Source organism: Dreissena polymorpha, chromosome 7, assembly GCF_020536995.1.
Source record: "Dreissena polymorpha isolate Duluth1 chromosome 7, UMN_Dpol_1.0, whole genome shotgun sequence".
NCBI classification, from domain to species: domain Eukaryota; kingdom Metazoa; phylum Mollusca; class Bivalvia; order Myida; family Dreissenidae; genus Dreissena; species Dreissena polymorpha.
The window spans coordinates 43,100,820-43,122,275 of NC_068361.1; the positions used below are offsets into that span (position 1 = coordinate 43,100,820).

Consider the following 21,456-nt stretch of genomic DNA (forward strand, 5'->3'; position numbering starts at 1 on the left):
AGGTTGATAACCTGGAAATTAAAAAAAAGGCTAACGGCTAAGGCTGTTGTGTTTAATTGAGCTTAACATATAATAAAAGTTCATACCATAAAAATAGATAACTTTATTCACTTTTTCTTTCACAATCAATATTTTATTTTAATGTTTTTTGGAGAAAAAAAATTAATCAGTGGTGCTTATTTAAAAAAAAGACTTTATAATCTTCCATATTATATGTTTTTACCTACCGTGTGTTTATTTTGGAATTGAATATTGAACAATATTTAAACTATAAATGGCGCGGCAGAGGCCGACGCGTATCCCCACGCCGCATGTTTGACCCAGGGGCGCCCCAGGGTTGGTAATGGGGCCATGCATAGTTGAGATTGACCGTATTGTCATAAGAGAAGTTCAGTATCAAGTATCAATTATAAGTAAATTTTAGAAATGAAGAAATGATAGTAAAAGGCAATTTGGATGGGCGTGGCCTATGAGGGCTGGTTGCCCCAGGGTAGGTAATGGGGCCATACATAGTTGAGATTGACCGTATTGTCATAAGAGAGGTTCAGTATCAATTTGAAGTAAATCTGTGTAGAAATGAAGAAATTATAGTAAAAGGCAATTTTGGGTGGGCGTGGCCTATGTGGGCGGGGCGCTCCAGGGTTCGTTATGGGGCCATGCATAGTTGAGATTGACTGTATTGTCATAAAAGAGGTTCAGTATTAATTTGAAGTGAATCGATGTAGAGATGAAGAAATTATAGTAAAAAGCAATTTTGGGTGGGCGTGGCCTATGTGGGCGGGGCGCCCCAGGGTTGGTAATGGGGCCATGCATAGTTGAGATTAACCGTATTGTCATAAGAGAGGTTCAGTATCAATTTGAAGTGAATCGGTTTAGAAATGAAGAAATTATAGTAAAAGGCAATTTGGGGTGGGCGTGGCCTATGTGGGCGGGGTGCCCCAGGGTTGGTAATGGGGCCATGCATTGCTGAGATTGACCGTATTGTCATAAGAAAGGTTCAGTATCAATTTGAAGTGAATCGGTGTAGAAATGAAGAAATTTTGGTAAAACTGAAATTTTGGGTGGGCGTGGCCTATGTGGGCGGGGCGCCCCAGGTTTGGTAATGGGGTCATGCATAGTTGAGATTGACCGTATTGTCATAAGAGAGGTTCGGTATCAATTTGAAGACAATCGGTGTAGAAATGAAGAAATTATAGTAAAATAATCTAAAAACATGAGTGAAAATCTCTGACCCGGCCCCGCCCCAACCCCCATTACTTTTGACCCAGGGGTCAGATCAAAATTCCAAATAGTGCAGGGTCGCACATATGCTCATAGCTACCATGTGTGTAAGTTTAAAGGTTCTAGTGCTTATAGTGTAGGATGAGATAGTGGCCAGGACGGACAGACGGACAGAAGGACGGCGGAGATAACCACAATATCCCCACGCTTTTCAAAAAGCGTGGGGATAAAATTGTATATGTTATACATTATCATCAAGAAATGAAGAGCAGACAGGGTCAAATGGCTCAGCAAAATCAAATTACGCTATCTTCTTATACTGCACTTACTATGATCAAAGGGCAGCCGACTGTCTGATGGGGCCTGCTGCCCGGATGGACACGATTCATCTTCAATGGAACTTCCGTGGTCTCGAATATGAGGATCCAGACCTCCGGTGACTGAAATCGACAGAAAAGTTCAAAACTTATCCATAAGTTGTGATAATGTTATTTATGCAATACAAATATATGTGTTCATTTTGTCAGAAAAATAGTATTAGCTTAAATTGTTTTATCAATAAAGAATTGTTAGAATGATATATATATAGAGTGTTGATATCTCAATGTTAAATACATTACACTACGCAACAGAGGCATATATTTAAACAATGTGAAAGTAAATAACCTTTCCCAAGTACAGCGTTCTATGCTAAAGAACAATACATATAAGTTTCAAAGTTATACGTTGAACATTGTAGGAATACATAGCCTGACAAGTTTGAGCTTCCGGTCATACAGACGCGCGGCCAAGCGACCTGAGGCGAGATAAAGTAAGGACATGCATGGTTAATTCATGGTGCTTCCGGTATACTCCCAAAACATAAACGTCGTTTCGGTAGAAATAACAACCTTTTATGCTTACCACCGGAAGTGACTTTAACGAACACGTCCTCCAACCCCGTGTCCGACACGCTGAAACCGCCGATGCCGAGCATGCCTTTTTGCTGTGTCAGCGACCGGAGGATGCCTGACAGCAGCCGTCGCTCCCGTCCATGAACCGGAATTACGATGCGGACATCACTTCCGGTATCTGACCTTATGAACGCGCGAGGCACCACGCGTTGAATCTCGTGTAAAATGTGAGAACTGGACGTGGTAGGTCTGTCTGTTTCAAATAATTATTACATGTAATTTAAATTTATTGTAGAAGATGCAATCACAACTTTTATGTTAAAATAGAATTACATTTATCGCGAAGTAAAATATAGAAAATCAAATTATATGGTACACAGATTTTAATGAAATGAAGCCATGAAGGACAATATGGAAATTCACGACTGAAGGTACATGCAAGGTGTGTTGTAAGGACGTTTACTTCTTAAACAACGTTCCTCAAATTTGCATTCTGTAGAAAAGGATTCGTACAAGAAACTATATCAAAATTAAGTGGTTTTCCCCAAAATATGCATGCAAAATCATTAAATCAAATATTGAGCTTTCGAACTGTTTCATTGACGGATGTATCTAAGCAGCTGTTGTCACGTTACCTTTCTCAATGGTCAATACATGTCCGTCACCGAAGTTTGACTTGAGGAACACCGGCGTCCCTCCGCAGCGGATGCGGCCGTCAGCGATGATCAATATTCGGTCCCCGATGGCTTCGGCCTCGTCCAGATAGTGGGTAGAAACAAGGACTGTCCGACCTAGGAGTCAACAAATGCCGGTATGTTACTTGCACATATATTTATAAATATGAATGCTTCTTAACACACTTTTTTGTCACATTTAAACGCTTTAAAATGTGTGTTCAATGACATATTATTCAAATGTGATGTCATTTTTTTCTGCTCAAATGAAGTAACATTTTGATTTATTTAATTACACAATGTATCTGGAAATAAGAAATGATTACGACGGAAACACATACCAGTCTTGTAATGAGTCAGCAGGTTCCAAATCGCCCGTCTAGAGTACGGATCCACGCCCGCTGTGGGTTCGTCCAGGAACACGGTGGTAGCCCCGCCCACGAACGCCATGGCAACCGACAACTTCCGCTGCATCCCACCGGAAAGAGCGTCCGGTAGCTCGTCTTGCTTGTCCTCCATTGACAGGTCGCTTAGGAAGCTGTAAACAAAGCTCCATTTAAATTGCTTATAACATTTCATCTCTCTATATCTTGCGTTGAGATGGAGTTTGAAATAAAGAACGTTCGTAGATGAGGATTCAATTATATAACGCACAATTGTAGTTTATTTCAAGAGTGATCACGAAAAAAAATAGTACTAGTAATGAATAGTGATGTTTAAACGTCTAAAGTATTCAATTGTCTTTTGCCAATTGTAACTTATGTCGTTTCTAGTATTTTGCGTTAATAAAAATGTGTTAATTATATTGGTGTTACCGTTTTATCTCTGTGCGTGTGTCTTTTTGTGAGATTCCTTTTATTCGCGAATAAAACCAGATATGCTCTGCAACCGTCATACTGAAAAACACCTTTTCAGGATGAGGTCACAATTGAAAGTCATGCATTCGTAAAACATAGTTAACTATTTATACTAATTGAAAAGGCATTCAACACTTGTAAATAGTTGATATATGTGTTGATGTTTTTAATAGGTTTAAAAGCGTTGTTCAAGAAATTCGTAGACTGGTTTTGTAATTTGAATCTCGCATGTCTCAATTTAGTATATACATTTAAATACACATAAATATATTACGAATGTATCGGAATTATTTTATAACCAACCGACTGCTTTTAACAATTACAATATTACAACAACACAATATCTTGCCTATTGGCGTACAGACTCGATATATACGAACAAACGGGTTTCAATTAATACATATAAACTAGTACATTAATCTGGAGATGTGTTTCTTTAAAAAAATGAAATATTCCGATAAGCCCGTTAGTCCAACGCAATGCAAAACTATAAGTTTGTGTAACTAATATATAAGGAGCTTTTTTAATTCGTGACAAATTAAAATACGCCGTAAATGAACGTGTTTGATTTACCTCTGAAAGAGCACGTTATGCTGCGGACAAACGCCAATGTTTTGTCGGATCTCGCTCATGTCCGTCCGTATGTCCTTCCCGAACAAGGTGGCAGTACCGGAAGTCGGAGGAAATAGGCCCGTCAGAATATGCCTTTAATAACACATGATTCATGTCATGTTTTAGCAAGGCATCATTATAAAATCCGATTTCATACGCCCTGACACTTTATATATAAGATTCTTAGTCCAATTTTTGACAAGTTTTTCAAAAAATTGTCAGGTAGATACCTTCTTGAACACACAATCGCAAATACACATGTTTGCAAAGGGAACTTTTATTTCAGAAATATTTTTTTAAATCTAAGACATTTAAAGCTTTTCTTTCCAACGTCGATGTTATAAACAATTTTCGAATGTGTTAAGGATTTTAAATTTTAGTGAATTTAAAATGTAGCAACGGGAGTTACATCGTTGTCGTTTTCCCAGCGCCATTTCGTCCCAGGAACGCTGTCACGTGACCCTGGTAGAGAGTGAAAGAGAGCCCATCTACAGCAGAACGGTCCGACCCACCATACGTCTGGAATCAGCATTTCCCGCAAGTGATTTTCAAGACATAACATGCATTTGGTTATCATATGACCAATTTAGTTTCCCCGTGCCTTGATCTCAGTAGAGCCTTCAGAAAGTGTAATAAAACAGAAACGACACTTCCAAGCGTTTGTAATTGAGTATTAATTCCGATTTCAATACAAATGGCAATATGCAATTTAAGAAACATGCATTTTATTGCTTAAATTTGGTTTACTGCTTAAATGAAGATTTTTGTAAGCAAAAGACTAAGTGCCCGTGCTTATTTTTCCATTGTTTGTAAATACTACTTGCATCAAAATTAAGCGTTGGCCGCTACACTCCACGACTCATTTCAACCTTAATTTAACAAAGTTAACAACAGGTTTAATATCCCGAGCTGTGGCAACTTCCATTGTACATAAAAATGCCTACAAAACGGTTCATACCTTCCTCAAGTTATTCACGACGACGGCGGGAATCAGTTCCGGATCGTCAGCTTCCGTCGGACAATCACTTTGGTTGTGGCAGCCGATCCGCAACAACCCTGTTTTAAAGTATATGCTTGTTATTTCAAGGAATGTAACCGTGCCATCCAAAGTGAATTTAACGTTGTATTATTAAGGAAACCGCATATATAAAAGGACGGGACGTGCACCTTAAGATAATATCATCATTTCGACACATAGTCAAATACATTTTAAATCCGAAGTATACCCGTGTGTATGCTGTTACTGACGTCACAAGTGTCGTCAAAGACGTCATATTTTCGACGAATGCCGAATAATCGTTTGACGTCGCATGACGTCATATCAAAGTTGACACCACACCAATACTTCGGACTCAGTGGAAAGAACCAGGGCTTTGGAATTCCGTAGCTTCCTACAAGAAATACAAAACAACAATGATATGAGAGAAAATGGAGAAATTTGCAAAACTGCATGAAGTAAAGGCGAATGAAATGCGTATATAATGAGATCATAAGTAAGCTGCGGATGTTGTCTTAACAAAAGTAAACTTTATACTTTTACTTATACTAAATACATTTCTTCAAAGGATAAAATATTGTTTTCAATAAAAAATTTTGTTTTGTCTTAACCGGGTGCATGAATGTTTCACGATTCATAGCGATTGTTGGTCTAAACCTTACACATTGGCTCCGTTAAAAGTATTAGAAATAACACTTTGGCGCCACCTCGTCAAATACGACTATAAACATTATTCAATGACCACTTTCATTATTAAAAAATAAATAGGTAATAAAAAAGGAACACTAACTTAACTGCACGCAAACTGGGAGTAAACGTTATACTTAAATATATACGTTGAAGGTTGGGACCGCAAATTAAAGCCTTTTTTCGAATAATATATCTACTCGTCCACCCGTTTATCACAAATTAATTAACTTACCCGGATGTACGTTCTCGATGTACCAGGCGAGCACGAAATAGAGAATTGTGTCAAATGACGTCATTAGTAGCACGTGCAGCAGACTGAAAGCGTTATTCTCCTGCGGGGAGGTACTGAGGTTCGCCCACTGTACACCCGTGCCCTCCAGTTCGTACATCAGGAAGTACTTCCCGCCCAGACCCAGGGCCGTGGTGGATAGCAGCGACTGAATTTGAAATAGATGAGTCTCGCTGTGGGAAATCGGGGCTTAATGTATGTGCGTAAATTGTCGTCCCAGGTATGCCTGTGCAGTCCACACAGGCTACTCAAGGACGACATTTTTGCTTTTCGGCAATTTTTCGTTTAGAGAAGTCTTTGAGTGTAACAAAATTCAGTTTAGGCTTAAATAAGTCTATGCGGACTGAACAGGCTAATCTTGGACGACACATTACGCAGATAAATCATCGCGATGTCTTTATAGATCTTATCTTAGGTTATTTGTCAAATGATTTATGACAACGGTGGCGGAGAGTTATATACTTGATACCAATCAACACAACGCAGGCATATGTTTTCTTGTTGTAGGGAAGGATATATATGTCAATAAGGCACACGAAAGCCTCGGTTCACAAGTAGAACGCATGTTCGTAAGAGCATTTATTCAGAAAGCAAACGGAACATATTTAAAACAATTTTGATGGAAAGGAGTAAAATTTTTTTGAATACAGAAATGGTAACGATGATATACTCAATGTTACATTAAGCTTTGATTCTTGAATACTTAGACACTTAAGCACGCACAGTGAAATATATTCGCGTTATTGTGCAACAAACAAAACTAACATATACAGATTTAGAACCAGCAACACATGTGTAGTATGTATCAAACAGCATTTATAATGGACATACGACAAACACTTTCGTGGTGTTCAAAATCAAGCATATTTTTAATACCGCATGTACTGAAAATATTTATGATACCAGAATTGCGGGAAAAAATAGTGATGCTGGACTTAGGCAAATAAAACATAAAACCGCTAGTTCAATAAATGATTCAGCGCGAACGGCGAACAGTTTATGAAACAGTACGTCAAAAATTGTATCATTATATAAATACTCAAAACTGTTATTTCTATCGTGAGCACGACACACATCGTATGATACCGGACGAACGGCAAATACTTCATGATACCGGACGTACAACAAATACTTCATAATACCGGACATACAACAAATACTTCATAATACCGGACTTACGGCAAATACTTCATAATACCGGACTTACGGCAAATACTTCATAATACCGGACTTACGGCAAACATTTTGGCGATGCATGAAATCCTCATCCCTCGCACGCTCTCGCTGATGGCGATATATATGTAAGGCACGTACGTCACGAAGTAGAAGATCCCGGCACATGCAGCGGCCAGCTTCGCCTTCGAGTAGAGACTACCGATCAAAAACCTGCAGATTGAAAAGCAAATATACAAGTGAAGGGATAGAACATTCTCTAAAAATACATATATAATTAATTTCCTATTAACATGTAGAAATTTTAATGCAGTTAAATGGCAGAATCTTACAACAAGATTATTGATGTGATATTTGTACAAGGTCGTACAATACATTAAATAATTTAACATTTTGTTTTATCAACCCTCAAAACACGCATTTTATCTATGAGTTATCATAATGATACCGGTAAAAAAATATTTACGTGCTTTCTATAATCTTGTGATTGTATTGACAAAGAAACATCCTATAAAGAGGGAAATATTTACAATTCATTCCTTGGCCGACTCTGCAGAAAAGTAGAGAAATTAGAATTATCAATTTGGTCGCCATGGTGTTATTGATATCGTGTTCTCCTCTTGGTCTCTAACTCGGGGAGCCCTCGTATAATCTTTCAAAAGTTCAAAACGCAACAAGAAATGCATACTCCCAGAAAATGCTAATCAATAATGTATATACATATAAGCCCAAAACGTTCGATGAAATCGAGCTGCAACTAATAATATTCAACTAACCAGTGTTAATACTCACGAAAATGCGATAGAAGACATGGCGAAGCTCTCCAGAAACAGGAACACGATCCATGGGTCGCTGCGCGGGAGAACGTTCCCAAAATGCAACATCAGAGTGAGCAGCGCGGCCGTCAGTGTGAACTGCGCGCCAGAGGTGAGCATCCATCCACACCAGTGTACGCCGTCGCCTAGCCCCATCATTTTCATCACCTACAGTAAGCAAAACAGTAGTGTTGTTTACTATATGGCTTCGTATTAAAAAAAGTTTGTAATGCATGTGCGTAAAGTGTCATCCCAGATTAACCGGTGCAATATACACAGACTGATCAGGCACGACCCTTTCCGCCTACACTTATTTTTCGTTAAGAAGACGGATAAGTAAATCGAAATTTCCATAAAAGCGGAAAGTAAAGCTCCTGGTTAGCCTATGCGGACTGGATGAAACTTAAGCAAATGCTTTGAGTCAAATTTTCTGAGAAAGCGGCTCATAGTTTCATCCTTTGCGATTAATGGCCAGCAAGTATTTACTTAGAAGACTCCATCAATGATGGATATCTGTTCTTTCGATCGCTATCTTTAACGTCTTGCGCTAAGCAGGTAATCAATCGATACGCCTTGATTAATTAAATAATAATTGTTTTGAATCTCGTATCGTTTTTTCTGTTCAACGTGCTTGCCATGTGTGTATCTTTGACAGGATTTCGAAGTTTAAAGTATACTTTTATTTTATGCTTTGTGGTGGTTTAAAGAGAAATATCAGTGAATTAAAACTGATAAATTCACTGTTTCAAACAGTGAAACTTAAAAGTGAAAATTATCGATAATTTTCACTGTTTACTGTGAAATGACGTTTTTTTAACGAAATGGCGTCATTATCCCTGCGAAATTATTTAGTTAAACTCTTTAACAATGTATGTAAACTGTGAAAAAAAGACATTAAAATAAAAAGAAAATTTGTTGGATTCGGTGGAATATCGAATTTAATTCACTCGTGATCATATAAAATATATTGTTTCACTAGTGGCTGCGCAACTCGTTAAAATATAATTTTGTATGATCACTCGTGAATTAAAATTGATAATCCACCGAATCCAACAAATATCCTCTGTGTGCTTGATTAATATTCATTTGACGTTGAGTTAAGTAGAGTGTATGCGTTTTAATGAATGCCCATGAATAAAAAATAATAATCGCAGTCAACTGTCGTAAACGGGTCTTATGTTAAAGACACTACCAAATTCGAAAAAAACTAAAGGTTAAGAGACTTTGTCGAAAATGAAACAATTGCAATTTTTACGTTGTGGCGCACACTTGGTATCAACATAACACGATTTTGTACGATCAATACACATGTCTTTGCCCCTTATTCACCATACACATTTTAGATATAAGTCTACGATGAACGAACATTCTTTTAGATTTAGAATATGCAAGAAATTCTATAATTTTGAGTAAAACTTGGCAGTGGCCACCCCTATCTACATCATTCCTCTTGTAGAAGATTTTGTTCAGTGGTAGCCTGAATATATTCAAACGTTTAACGTAGTTTTTAAGCTCGTAATCTATTCCTTATTCTTAAGACTAAAGGTGGGTGAAAACGAGCCCTGGTTTGAGCTACTTTCTTAACCCATGTATGCCTAGTGGACTCTCCCATCCTTCTCAATTCGATCAATTTATTTCCAAAATTAGGTATGTCTAGTATATTTATTTCTATATTTATAATATTTCTTACAGAAATTCCTTTAAGCAAACAGCGCAGACCTTGATGAGGCGTCTCATCTGGGTCTACGCTGTTTACCAAGGCCTTTTTTCTAGACGCTAGTCATAAATGGGTTAAGCTAAAATGTGACCCTACCTCTTTTAGGCGATGTTCCTTCTCGTAAACGATCCTCATGACCAGCACGGCCACCGAGTACACCCAGGACAGCATCAGACACAGTGGAACTATGTGCTGAATCAGCCACACGAACCTGGGAACACACGAACATAGGTATGACACAGGCTCAGACTTTCAAACCGAGGGACTTCAGAAACTGAGTAACCCATCAGGCACGGGAGACATGTACCCACGATTTAAAAGAGAATCAGACACAGTGCACCTAAGTGATAAAAGCCATACAAATCTGCAATTAAAGATGGCGAATTTCAGGGCATCATAAACGATAAAGGGATGTTTTGCTTATATATATGTAAAAATGAAATATCGCCCGTCTATATAAAGGCTATGTCAACCTTATGACTTCTGTTTTTTCACTCTACAACAATAATTACAGTAAAATAGAGGCACGTTCGGTAAATCCTGGTCGTAATGCATGTGCGTAAAATGTCGTCCAATATTTTCCTGTGCACATGCTTATCAGGGACGACAGTTTCCACTTTATGGATTTGTGTGTTCATATGAAGTCTCATATGAAAATCCAGTGAAGACGAAATGTATTGTCCCTGATAAGCCTGTGTGTACTGCAAGGGCAAATCAGGGACGACAGTTTACGCTAATGCATTAAGCCGAGTTATAAAGAACGAAGCTAAACAGTCTTCACTATGCCGTGTCACACTTACTGGTCCCAGTTCCAGCAGGGATACGGCATCCTGTGCAGTAGAACCCCGTGGGTCGCAGACTGACCCCCGGTCTGCAGGTAAATTATGGCGCGGTCGATAGCGTCCTGGAAACACAACCATTTATACAGTCAGTCTTGTGGATGCGACCACTTGAGTTAGAGAATCTTTTATGCGACCACTTTGAAATTCCCCACCCGAGCGTGTTCACACTCTTTTGGTATTGTATTAAGCGACTTTTGTCATACGCAAACAGCGACAGCCGATTTCCGAGTACTTTGATGTCTTAATATTGGATAAATCCCATGTAAACGATGTGTGTGAGATTGCCGCGCATACCACATTACATTTTCATAGCAAATTAAATAGCGAATAAGTAAACCGGTATGTTTAACGTACAACATGGAAAGCAAAATACAAGAAAATGTACAATCATACTCATGCTTTTTCGATGAAAAAATTTAAAACAAAAACTTTTCCATTCGCGATTAGTGGTATATCTACATAACACGGTGGAAGATTTTTCGTAAACTCCATATCAAGCACGAAGTGCGTTCATATAGCACGAACATTAACCCATTTCTAGCGTCTAGAAAAAAAGGCATTGGCAACAGCGTAGACCCAGATGAGACGCCGCATGATGCGGCGTCTCGTCAGGATCTGCGCTATTTGCTTCAAGGAATTTCTGTAGGAAATATTCGAAGTATAGAAATAAGTATACTAGACATCCCTAATTTTGGAAATAAATTGATCCAATTAAGAAGAATGGGAGTCCACTTGGCATAAGTGGGTTACTAGAGGAGGTGGGATCGCAAAAGAAACAATTGTAGAAATGCAATCCTCTGTTTCTTCACAGTAATTGTCAATGATGTGGCACTACAAAGCTGGTACCTGAATCCACACAAATCCAAAATTGTAGTAGTCCAGGTTGTTCGATCCTGGACTAGGGTACCAGAAAGGCATGCGCACTTGATTCGTTGGAGGGTTCAGCGTCGCGTTCTGACGTATCTTGTAGCGCACGTGCACAGGAAGTGACGTATCAAGATTCTCGAATACGATACCTAGACAAATGTATTGAATAGAAAGGAAACGTATAATAAAGTGTTCATTCACTTAAAGAACTTGCATAGTTAATGTGTAGTATATGAGATTAACTGGTTTATGATAACTAGTAAGTCGCGCGCATCTGTGCATGAAGAAAAATAGGACGTAACTAAACTAATAAACGTTTTATGTCCGGTACTGCTACGTAAATTATTTGTTCAATGATTGCTATGGTTCGAAGATTTTGCAATACGCGTCGAGCTCTGACATAAGGCCACCTTTTATTAGAAATTCGCAAAGTTAAAATACTGACCGCATATAGGTGTATAAAAATGCGTAAACCGGAAATCCAAACAATATGGTATCAGTTTGATAAACAAATGCATAGACGGACTTAAAAAATCATTCCAAAATATATGTTTGCAATCTGTTTGGCGAAAAATATGAGTGCAAAAAAAAACAACAACAAGAGCATTCTATGAACATAATCGTTTTAATTGTTTCTTAACACACATTTTTGGTTATTTTTACACGATTAAAATGATAACCGCTTCTGTTTTAACACCGATGTGTTATTTTTAATATAAATATTTTGAATCATAGATTTCTTTAAATGCTGTTGTTTCAGCGGTTATGGTCATGTTTAGAGATAAGTAGTTTTGTCAAGGTAAAATTGGTATAAAATATAGCAGATGAACTCTATTTTCACATGCGTAATCACTGCAAGACATGCGAATTTAAAAAAACAACAACAACGAAACGCTACCTACTCACCGGCTATTACAGTCACGTGATCATGGAACTGTTTGTTTAGAAAGTAGTCCTCTAACTCAACCTCCGTACTAAAGCCGCGAAACACGTTCATGTTGACGTCACCAAAGATCGCCATCCACGTGCACGACGCGTGATCAAACTGCGAAATCGTCTGAATTATTTTATTCAGCAGCGTTCGGTTGATGTCCATATCTGACTGTAAAATAAAGAGTTAAGAGTGGGAACATTTTAGAAAAATCATGACATAACTTATTCAATGAAATCACTGAAATGTTAAATGCTATAACATATTTAATATTATTCAGCTGAATACTATCATATATTCGTTAAATTCGGTTGTGTTTTGTAGCTACGTGAGAGTCTGACATACAAAACAAATAATGCAAAATCTGTCTGGAATTATCTATGCATTCTGCTGTCTTAAATTGTATAATAATTAAGCATATTAAATATACTCGCATACATTGTTATCGTAAGTATAAAGGTTCATACACAAAATGAAAAAAAAAAACAATCATTTTGTTCTCAGATTTTTTTTTGTTAAAACGATCACAATTTGCATAATAAGAATCATACTATTATTTAAAAAATCCGTTCATACCATGTTCATAAGCAGGCGTTCTTGGAATTCTGTCACGTGACCAGATAGACGCCTCACCCCGCGCGTTATCTTGTCAAGAAACTCCAGTGACTCGTTCGCCTGAAGGAATATTGTGGTAAAAGAAGAAAAATTAATAAACACAACGCTGACAGTGAAGACAGGTTGTTGGCGAGAAAGGAAACTAATAACAATAAATTATATGTGAAATTTGATAGAAAGGAAAAAACGTTTAAACGGAAATAAAATAGCATAAATAAGACAGACGCACAAACACTGTCTCACTCTACCTTACAATGTTTGATTAGTTTAATAACATACATTACCTTGTTAAATGATGGGATCTTACCTTTTCGACCAATTGACGTTACATTGTTGACCGATATGACCTTTACGTTTTGACCTATGTGCCCATACCCGTTTGAACGATGTGCTCTTACATATTTGACTGATGCGAACTTACGTGTCCCACCGATATGACCCTACCTTTTTGTTAAACGAGGTATATGAAACCTTAACCTTTCGACCGATGATACCTTACTTGTTTGACAAATACAATTTCACCGATTCTTTCCTTTATGACCAATTTGACCGATGAGAACTTACCTTTTTGACATATGTGACTTTTCCGTTTTGACCGATGCGACCAAAACCTTTTCACCGATGTAATATTAAGTATTCGACCGATGCGACCTTTTCTTTTTAACCAATACTACTATATCTTTTTGACCGATGTTACCATACCTTTTTCATCAACGACATGACCAATGAGTTGTTTGGCGCAAACAAAATGGCGGGCGCCCTATCCTGAAGCTGTGATAGAACGCCGAGCAAAGTCTTCATGTCCGTGTCATAGGGGTAATCTATAACAGGTCAGTAATTATAAGTTGTTATAAGTTTGTTGTTTTATGTTTTAGCTGTTATTTATTGTTGTTCTAAGAGTATATTTTTACAACCAAATAGTTGTATTACGTGTTTAATGTTACACAAACATAACGCGATTCTCTTTTTCCTATTAAAATTCTTACGCTCAAAAAAGGTTCGATGGTGATAAATTCGAAGAAACTTTAATACAATAAAGTTCCGTATTTCGTTAGAGCGTCAAATTTTATAAGAATTCAATTCGTTGAAGTGAATTGCAGAGCATTTTCGAAGTCAGTTGCTCTGAGTTACGGGATTTCAGAAAGTCAATAAACATTGAATTCTGGGATGCGAGGCAACCGTACCTTTACTCGGCGTCTCATGTGCGCTACTACACAGCACGGGTCCCACGTGGCTCCAGAAGGTTTCCCAGTGCGCCTGTCGCTGCTCCGCAGTTCCCACGTGCTAACAACAATTAGGGAATAGCCAATACAGTAAACTATACACAGAGGATTAAATGATTTATTTGCGGAATTAGTCGTATGCCGGTTTTTTTCTTTTTAATTACAATACGATAATCATTCGCAAGTTTGAGCGGCTAGCTTTGAGAAACCTTTCAAGTCAGATGAGTATGAATGGTAAGAGTAAGATTGTTGGGATGTATTATATGCGATAACATGATTTGTTTTCTATGCTTGCTTAACCGTTTTTGCATTTCAATTTTATTATTTATTTTTTTAACTGCAATTAAAGTACCTTTCGAGTTGGTAAGTCAATTTTATTGCATTTCAAACGCTACTGTTTTAGTGTGCATAATTAATAATAATTATTGAGATTAAAATATAAATATAAAATAAAGATGATGTATTTTGTTGCAATTAAAATATTGAATTTTATCCATTAAAATAGAAAAAGCAAACCTTTTTTTTATTTTGTTTATTGCCTGAAACAACTTTCTAATTGGTTCTTTAATCACATACTTACGTAATTATTGGTAACGCTATAAATATTCATAAAAAAATCTGGATAGGTATTAAAGTGAAAGCGATTAACACCTATGGTAATTGAGCAAATAAGTATGTGGTCAAACAAATATTACCTTGGAAACATGTTCGTGTATTTTCGAGCATCCTCCGATGTTTGGAAGAAATGACGTCATGCTGTTCAACATGCCATCAGCGCTTAGGAATTGAAGCACGTCCTGAAAAACGTTGCGTTCCAATACAGTTACAAGATAACGATTGATTCAAAGCATCAAAGGACGACGGAAATTTCAGTGTAAAAGGCACTCAATGAAGTTACATGGAACAATTTTTTTTCTACTGTAAGTATTAATATATTGGCCGATTATTTTAAACTAAATAGAAAAAGATACTGGTATAACCATTATCTATGATTTGTGTTATAACTCCCAAATAACCATTATCTATATATTTAAATTCTGTAAATGGCTGCTTAATGTAAAACCCTCTACACATTCAAATGCATTGTATTCCGAAGTTGGAAGATATCCGTTGTATATTTGCCGTTATTTGCGAATAGTAAAATATTTTTTAAGACTTTTCGACTTTAAATCTGCCAATTGTTTTTTAAACAATATTTTTCGTAAACGAAGAAGCAAGAAGCATTACACGTTCCAAATCATGGTCATGCAAAGTTCGAAACCTTTTACAAGAATCTGGTTTTAACGACGTGTGGTTGTATCCAGAATCCGTTCATATAAACACCTTTATTCCAATTTTTCGAAATCGTTTAAAAGATACTTTTATTTCAAATTGGAGAGCGGACGTTAATGAAAGTTCCTCATTGTACCTTTACAAAGAATTAAAACCTATTTTTGAACGATCAGTTTTCTTAGATATCTTGGAGAATTCCAAATTCAGAAATATCATTGCAAACATGCGGTTATCATCCCATTGCCTTTTTATTGAAACTGGTAGACATCAAAATATTCCCAGAAATGAACGAATATGTAAAAACTGTTTATTGAACGAAATTGAAGATAAATACCATTTTGTACTGATTTGTCCTTTTTATGACAATTTGAGAAATACTTATTTGCCTAACTTTTACAAAAGAAAAAAAATGTTTAAATTTGTGCAATTATTAAATGAAACTAAAAAAAACACGATATTATTCGTCTAGCTAATTTTTGCATTAAAGCTTTTAAACTTAGGGCTGACATTATATAATTATGTTATATTATTTTTCGATGTGAAAGTATCTTTTCAAAAGTAGATATATTCAATAATTTATATGTGAACTGTTCAAGTATTACATTTAAATCTCTTTGCAAATTAAGAGTCACCTCATATTGTTCTGACATTCTCACATTAAGGCATGCTAGTATATAACTGATGTACTGTATACAATGACAAGTATTTTTGACGCATGTATATTTGTTTTTTCTGTTGATATTGTTGTGACGATCGATGAGCTGTAAATGCTTAAGTCGAAATAAACATTCTGTTCTGTTCTATGATGTTGTGTTATAACCCCCAAATAACCATTATCTATGATTGTGTGTTGTAACCCCCAAATAGTTCATAGTTCATTTTATTTACATTGGTTTCCTTTTTTTTTAATTGGAATCCGTGTGCAGGTTTCATTAATGGAACCGAACTGTGTAGGTTTAAAAAAATCTGCTTCATCTTGTAAGCTTAATTTCATATTTTTCTCAACTTCAAGGGGAGATGATTCTGAACTTATTCTTACGTTGCTCATTTACGATAGGGGTTGAGTACTCATTCATATGAAAACACTGTAAAAGTTTTAATGTGTTTACGAACCCCCCACCCTCTCACACACATATTTCATGGGCATAATAAAAACAAAAAATGGTTACAATAAAACAGCATATTTATTTAAACTAACATGTCTACATCAAAACAAAAAGTAAACATAGAACTGAAATAAAATAATTTGATTCTACTGGGGCTCGAACCTTCGGGCTCTCACATGAGAAGTGAGCGTGTAACCACTACACTACGGAACCGCTTGAAAAATCATCTTCTAACTAATATATTAATAAGCTATTAATAGTCGGTTTAAATGTAAACCCGGAAGTTTAAACGGTGGATAGTGTGCGGGATTAAAGGTCCATACCAAAGGGTCCATACCACTGGCAAGATACGGGTCAGGCCTGCGGCCTTCTATATGTGGTTCTTAAAAAAACCTGTAGGAGGACTTGATAGTAATGAGACTGGGGTGCTTTGATGGTGCTCCTAATTGATATGCGGCTGCTTCCTTTATCAAGACCCATTATTACAATTAATAGTACGTGTCGCGCTTCGCGCTCTATAGCGCCTTTATTAGTAACTAGGTGGTTGCTAGGATAGTGGAACAAAGAAGTTTTGTTTTTATACAAAACCAGACAGTTTCACCGGTTCGCGTATTTGCCCAGTCCCTGTGATCTTTTATTATTGCCCAGTCCCTGTGATCAGTTATTAATTAAAACAATTTGCTTTGCATTATTGGCAATAAATGTTGTAGTAAATGTAATAGGCACAAATGCAGTACTTATTTACACTAATTTACTCAAAAAATCACCACTATGCAAGATATTCTGACAACAAAAATATATACATTGATCCGTAAAATAACTTCTCCTCCCATAAGCGAAAAAAACGTATTAAATACTAGTCGCCGCACTTCAGTGCGACGCCAACAATATCCTATTATCATTGGCGCTAACTGAGGTCATATGAAATAAGTAATTAAGCGCCTAAAGTTATTAAAACAAACACACAAACAAATAAAACCAAAACACATCACGCTTGTCAGAAGCGCAACATCTAAAGTATTCTAAAAATGTGGTGCCAATCATGTTAGACCGTGGCGTACACATACTTCTTAGAATAAAGAGAATTGTTAATTAATTAGTTATTCAATTAAAAAGTAGTCTACGTGTAATGGACTTAATAGTATACACGATCAGGAGTTAGCGAGCTCCGACCAATACGACGCCATGTGTGGTTCTACCAAGAAAATTAAACGGCCATTTTGGCATTCAAGGGAAATAAGTTTAATCAAGTTTTCCCTTTTGCCAACCTATTTTACCTTGGCTTTTTGGGTTCCGGCTTCATCTGCTGGTATTCCAATCTGAATAACAATCTACGATAATTTATGTTTCATTTTAAAGAAAACCGGCATTTCATATTTCAATGATTAATTTATCTGAGTGGTCATAATTTAACGAGGCCACACACCAGTATTTTATGTTCAAATTCGTATAGATTGAACGAATGTATCCGGCAAAAGTATCAGTTATATATCTTATTTAAGATATCGACAACTTACAAATGTGTTCGAGATACATCCAAATACATGGGTACCTACGACAATAATTCGATTTCTTAAAATTTCATATTTATATGTATTACTATGCATCTCTTAAAAATGGTTAAAACAAAGTTTTGTCATAACTATTAACTATTACCGTGTACATTGCCTTTATTTTTTAAATATGATTTGTTACTATTACGTGATATTGCTCGCTTGAAGAAACAAAAAACAACAACAACAACATACACCTGTTGTTTTTAATTAATTACGCCTCAAAACCAAAGGGTTTAATGACCTGTTTAAGAACTTGTTTCCAGTCCATGCTCGAAATAATGACCGCCATAACAGCCTCCAGCTGGGCCTCGGGTAAGAGGCACACTTCCGGTAACGCGGTTTCCTGGAATACAGCGCATCCATACAAGGTGATACATAAAGTCAGAAACCATTTCAGCCTCGCTCTGGGAACATGGGGCTTAAAGTGAGTATGCGTGATTTGTTCATGTGTTAAATTGTAATATATTGATACAAATATGTTACAATAACACAAAATAGGCAAGAAAAAGTATACATTGAAGACGAATTTCATAAAATGCAGCAACGACAAATTAGCGCTCCGAGCCGATTGTGACGCAGATATTTCTTACAAATTTTCTACAATAACCGAAGCATTCGTTTTTTTTATTAGGATCGGAGTTAGTGTTCGTGTGTCTTACGAATATATATCAATGAAGGAAATTAAAATGATCCGTCAAACTAAATTTAGATTCACATCGTACATGCATGATATACATGCTTGCGAATTCGACTCTTCAGTACAGACATTTTCGATTTCGTAATTAAATATCTCTCTTATTTCGCATTTTTCGACACATGTTCTTCTTAACTTTTATTTAAATTTATAATGAAATATATGAATATTAAAGTGATATTATGGGCATCTAACAGTTTAAAGGTGTCTATCGCAACCGTTGTTTATTTTTGGTGTTTTCACTTCATATACACTTATATTTGTTAATGCAGCATCAACATACTAAAACAATATCCCGGAAAGAGAAAAATAATGCATTTGAATATCAACCGTACTTTCGTTTGACAACTGATCATGCATGTACAATGTGAATCTTAATTTAGTTTTAGTGCAGATTCGTTTATACGACACAAAGACACCATTTTGTTTTACGGATCATTTCAGCTTACAGGACTGGGTGGGTCACGTTAAATATAAAATATAAAATATATTTTTATAAACAACTGGCAGCAAGATGAGTTGCAGATAATTGGTCAGTAACCACATTTTAACATACTCTTTTGGCCTGTTAATTCTTTTCAGCTCAATTCAACAGTGAAAAATGCCCATAATATCACTTTAAGTTTTTTACACATTTTATATAAATTCATAAATATTTGACAAAATCGTTCATACTCACTTTAAGGCATGTACACAGACTTTAATACATGCTCGGCCATACACGGTCATACATAAACAATATGAATCTTGCTCTGCGAAAACGGGGCCTAATGCATATACACAGTCTACAGAGGCTAATCAGGTACGACGGGGCATATACACAGTCTACAGAGGCTAATCAGGTACAACGGGGCATATACACAGTCTACAGAGGCTAATCAGGTACGACGGGGCATATACACAGTCTACAGAGGCTAATCAGGTACGACGGGGCATATACACAGTCTACAGAGGCTAATCAGGTACGACGGAGCATATGCACAGTCTACAGAGGCTAATCAGGTACGACGGGGCATATACACAGTCTACAGAGGCTAATCAGGTACGACGGGGCATATACACAGTCTACAGAGGCTAATCAGGTACGACGGGGCATATACACAGTCTACAGAGGCTAATCAGGTACGACGGGGCATATACACAGTCTACAGAGGCTAATCAGGTACGACGTACGACGAGGCATATACATAGTCTACAGAGGCTAATCAGGTACGACGGGGCATATACACAGTCTACAGAGGCTAATCAGGTACGACGGGGCATATACACAGTCTACAGAGGCTAATCAGGTACGACGGGGCATATACACAGTCTACAGAGGCTAATCAGGTACGACGGGGCATATACACAGTCTACAGAGGCTAATCAGGTACGACGGGGCCTATACACAGTCTACAGAGGCTTATCAGGTACGACGGGGCATATACACAGTCTACAGAGGCTAATCAGGTACGACGGGGCATATACACAGTCTACAGAGGCTAATCAGGTACGACGGTGCATATACACAGTCTACAGAGGCTAATCAGGTACGACGGGGCATATACACAGTCTACAGAGGCTAATCAGGTACGACGGGGCATATACACAGTCTACAGAGGCTAATCAGGTACGACGCTTCCACCAAGAATGAATTTCCGTTCGTGAGAGACTTCCTTTCAGCGAAAAAAATACATTAACGAGGAAAGTGTCGTCCTTGATAAGCCTGTATTTGCTTGTATAGAAAGACACTTTACGCAGATGCATTAAGCCCAGTTTTCCCTGAACGAGATTCATATAATGCTTGTACGAATTTTGTACAGGCGAGTTGATTGCATTCAATCCATTTCATCGCACGTTAGATACAGCCTAAAAAGCGATGATAAATAACACAACCAATGATATCTGTACAATAGTCCATTCATCATTTGCATTTTTTGACGTATATGTACTGTATAATGTTTGAAAGGAAAACAGAACAAATCACAAATTAGTAAACGTGGAGTAACAAATATTTCGATATAATAGCTGTACCTCTGGTCCGGCCCCTGTCTTCCGGTATAGGATGCTGATACCCACTTCCGTTGATGGACACACCCAGTCCCGTAATATTTCTGAGATGACAGCAGCCTGTTGAAGAAAATATGATGTAGAATCAGATACAATTTCTGATCGAAAAATGATTAGGTTTTATTTTGTATAAAAATATACATTATGAATGAATTTTTGTTATATATTTTAGTTTGTTATTAGCATGCATGCCCTCGTGGCGTTCAAGTGCAGATTGCTATTCGCATTTAATAAAAAACACACAATAAATCGGACACAAGGGATAACATCTTCTGACGTTTTACATAATACAAAATCATCGAAGACGAATTAAAGTTATATCCAAGGTGCCGGAAAAAGAAAATATATCATCACTATTTTGAC

At 37.0% G+C, this 21,456-nt stretch overlaps 1 protein-coding gene across 2 annotated transcripts in view; it reads right to left on the reverse strand.

The window, feature by feature from the left end:
- Window positions 1-21,456, reverse strand: part of LOC127837342 (ATP-binding cassette sub-family A member 2-like) — a 58,031-nt gene that overhangs the window by 14,436 nt on the left and 22,139 nt on the right. For both annotated transcript variants that reach the window (XM_052364300.1, XM_052364299.1), the window contains exons 9-31: window positions 21,058-21,153; window positions 18,592-18,693; window positions 18,072-18,113; window positions 15,112-15,213; window positions 14,378-14,477; window positions 13,896-14,014; window positions 13,155-13,253; window positions 12,554-12,749; window positions 11,627-11,796; window positions 10,739-10,842; window positions 10,035-10,149; window positions 8,199-8,389; window positions 7,469-7,619; window positions 6,177-6,381; window positions 5,484-5,648; window positions 5,216-5,313; window positions 4,667-4,776; window positions 4,219-4,350; window positions 3,604-3,684; window positions 3,130-3,326; window positions 2,750-2,905; window positions 2,125-2,367; window positions 1,551-1,661 (exon numbers count right to left, since the gene is read on the reverse strand). In XM_052364300.1, the coding sequence (XP_052220260.1) occupies window positions 1,551-1,661; window positions 2,125-2,367; window positions 2,750-2,905; window positions 3,130-3,326; window positions 3,604-3,684; window positions 4,219-4,350; window positions 4,667-4,776; window positions 5,216-5,313; window positions 5,484-5,648; window positions 6,177-6,381; window positions 7,469-7,619; window positions 8,199-8,389; window positions 10,035-10,149; window positions 10,739-10,842; window positions 11,627-11,796; window positions 12,554-12,749; window positions 13,155-13,253; window positions 13,896-14,014; window positions 14,378-14,477; window positions 15,112-15,213; window positions 18,072-18,113; window positions 18,592-18,693; window positions 21,058-21,153 (3,085 nt within the window). The remainder of the gene's footprint in view (window positions 1-1,550; window positions 1,662-2,124; window positions 2,368-2,749; window positions 2,906-3,129; window positions 3,327-3,603; window positions 3,685-4,218; window positions 4,351-4,666; window positions 4,777-5,215; window positions 5,314-5,483; window positions 5,649-6,176; window positions 6,382-7,468; window positions 7,620-8,198; window positions 8,390-10,034; window positions 10,150-10,738; window positions 10,843-11,626; window positions 11,797-12,553; window positions 12,750-13,154; window positions 13,254-13,895; window positions 14,015-14,377; window positions 14,478-15,111; window positions 15,214-18,071; window positions 18,114-18,591; window positions 18,694-21,057; window positions 21,154-21,456) is intronic.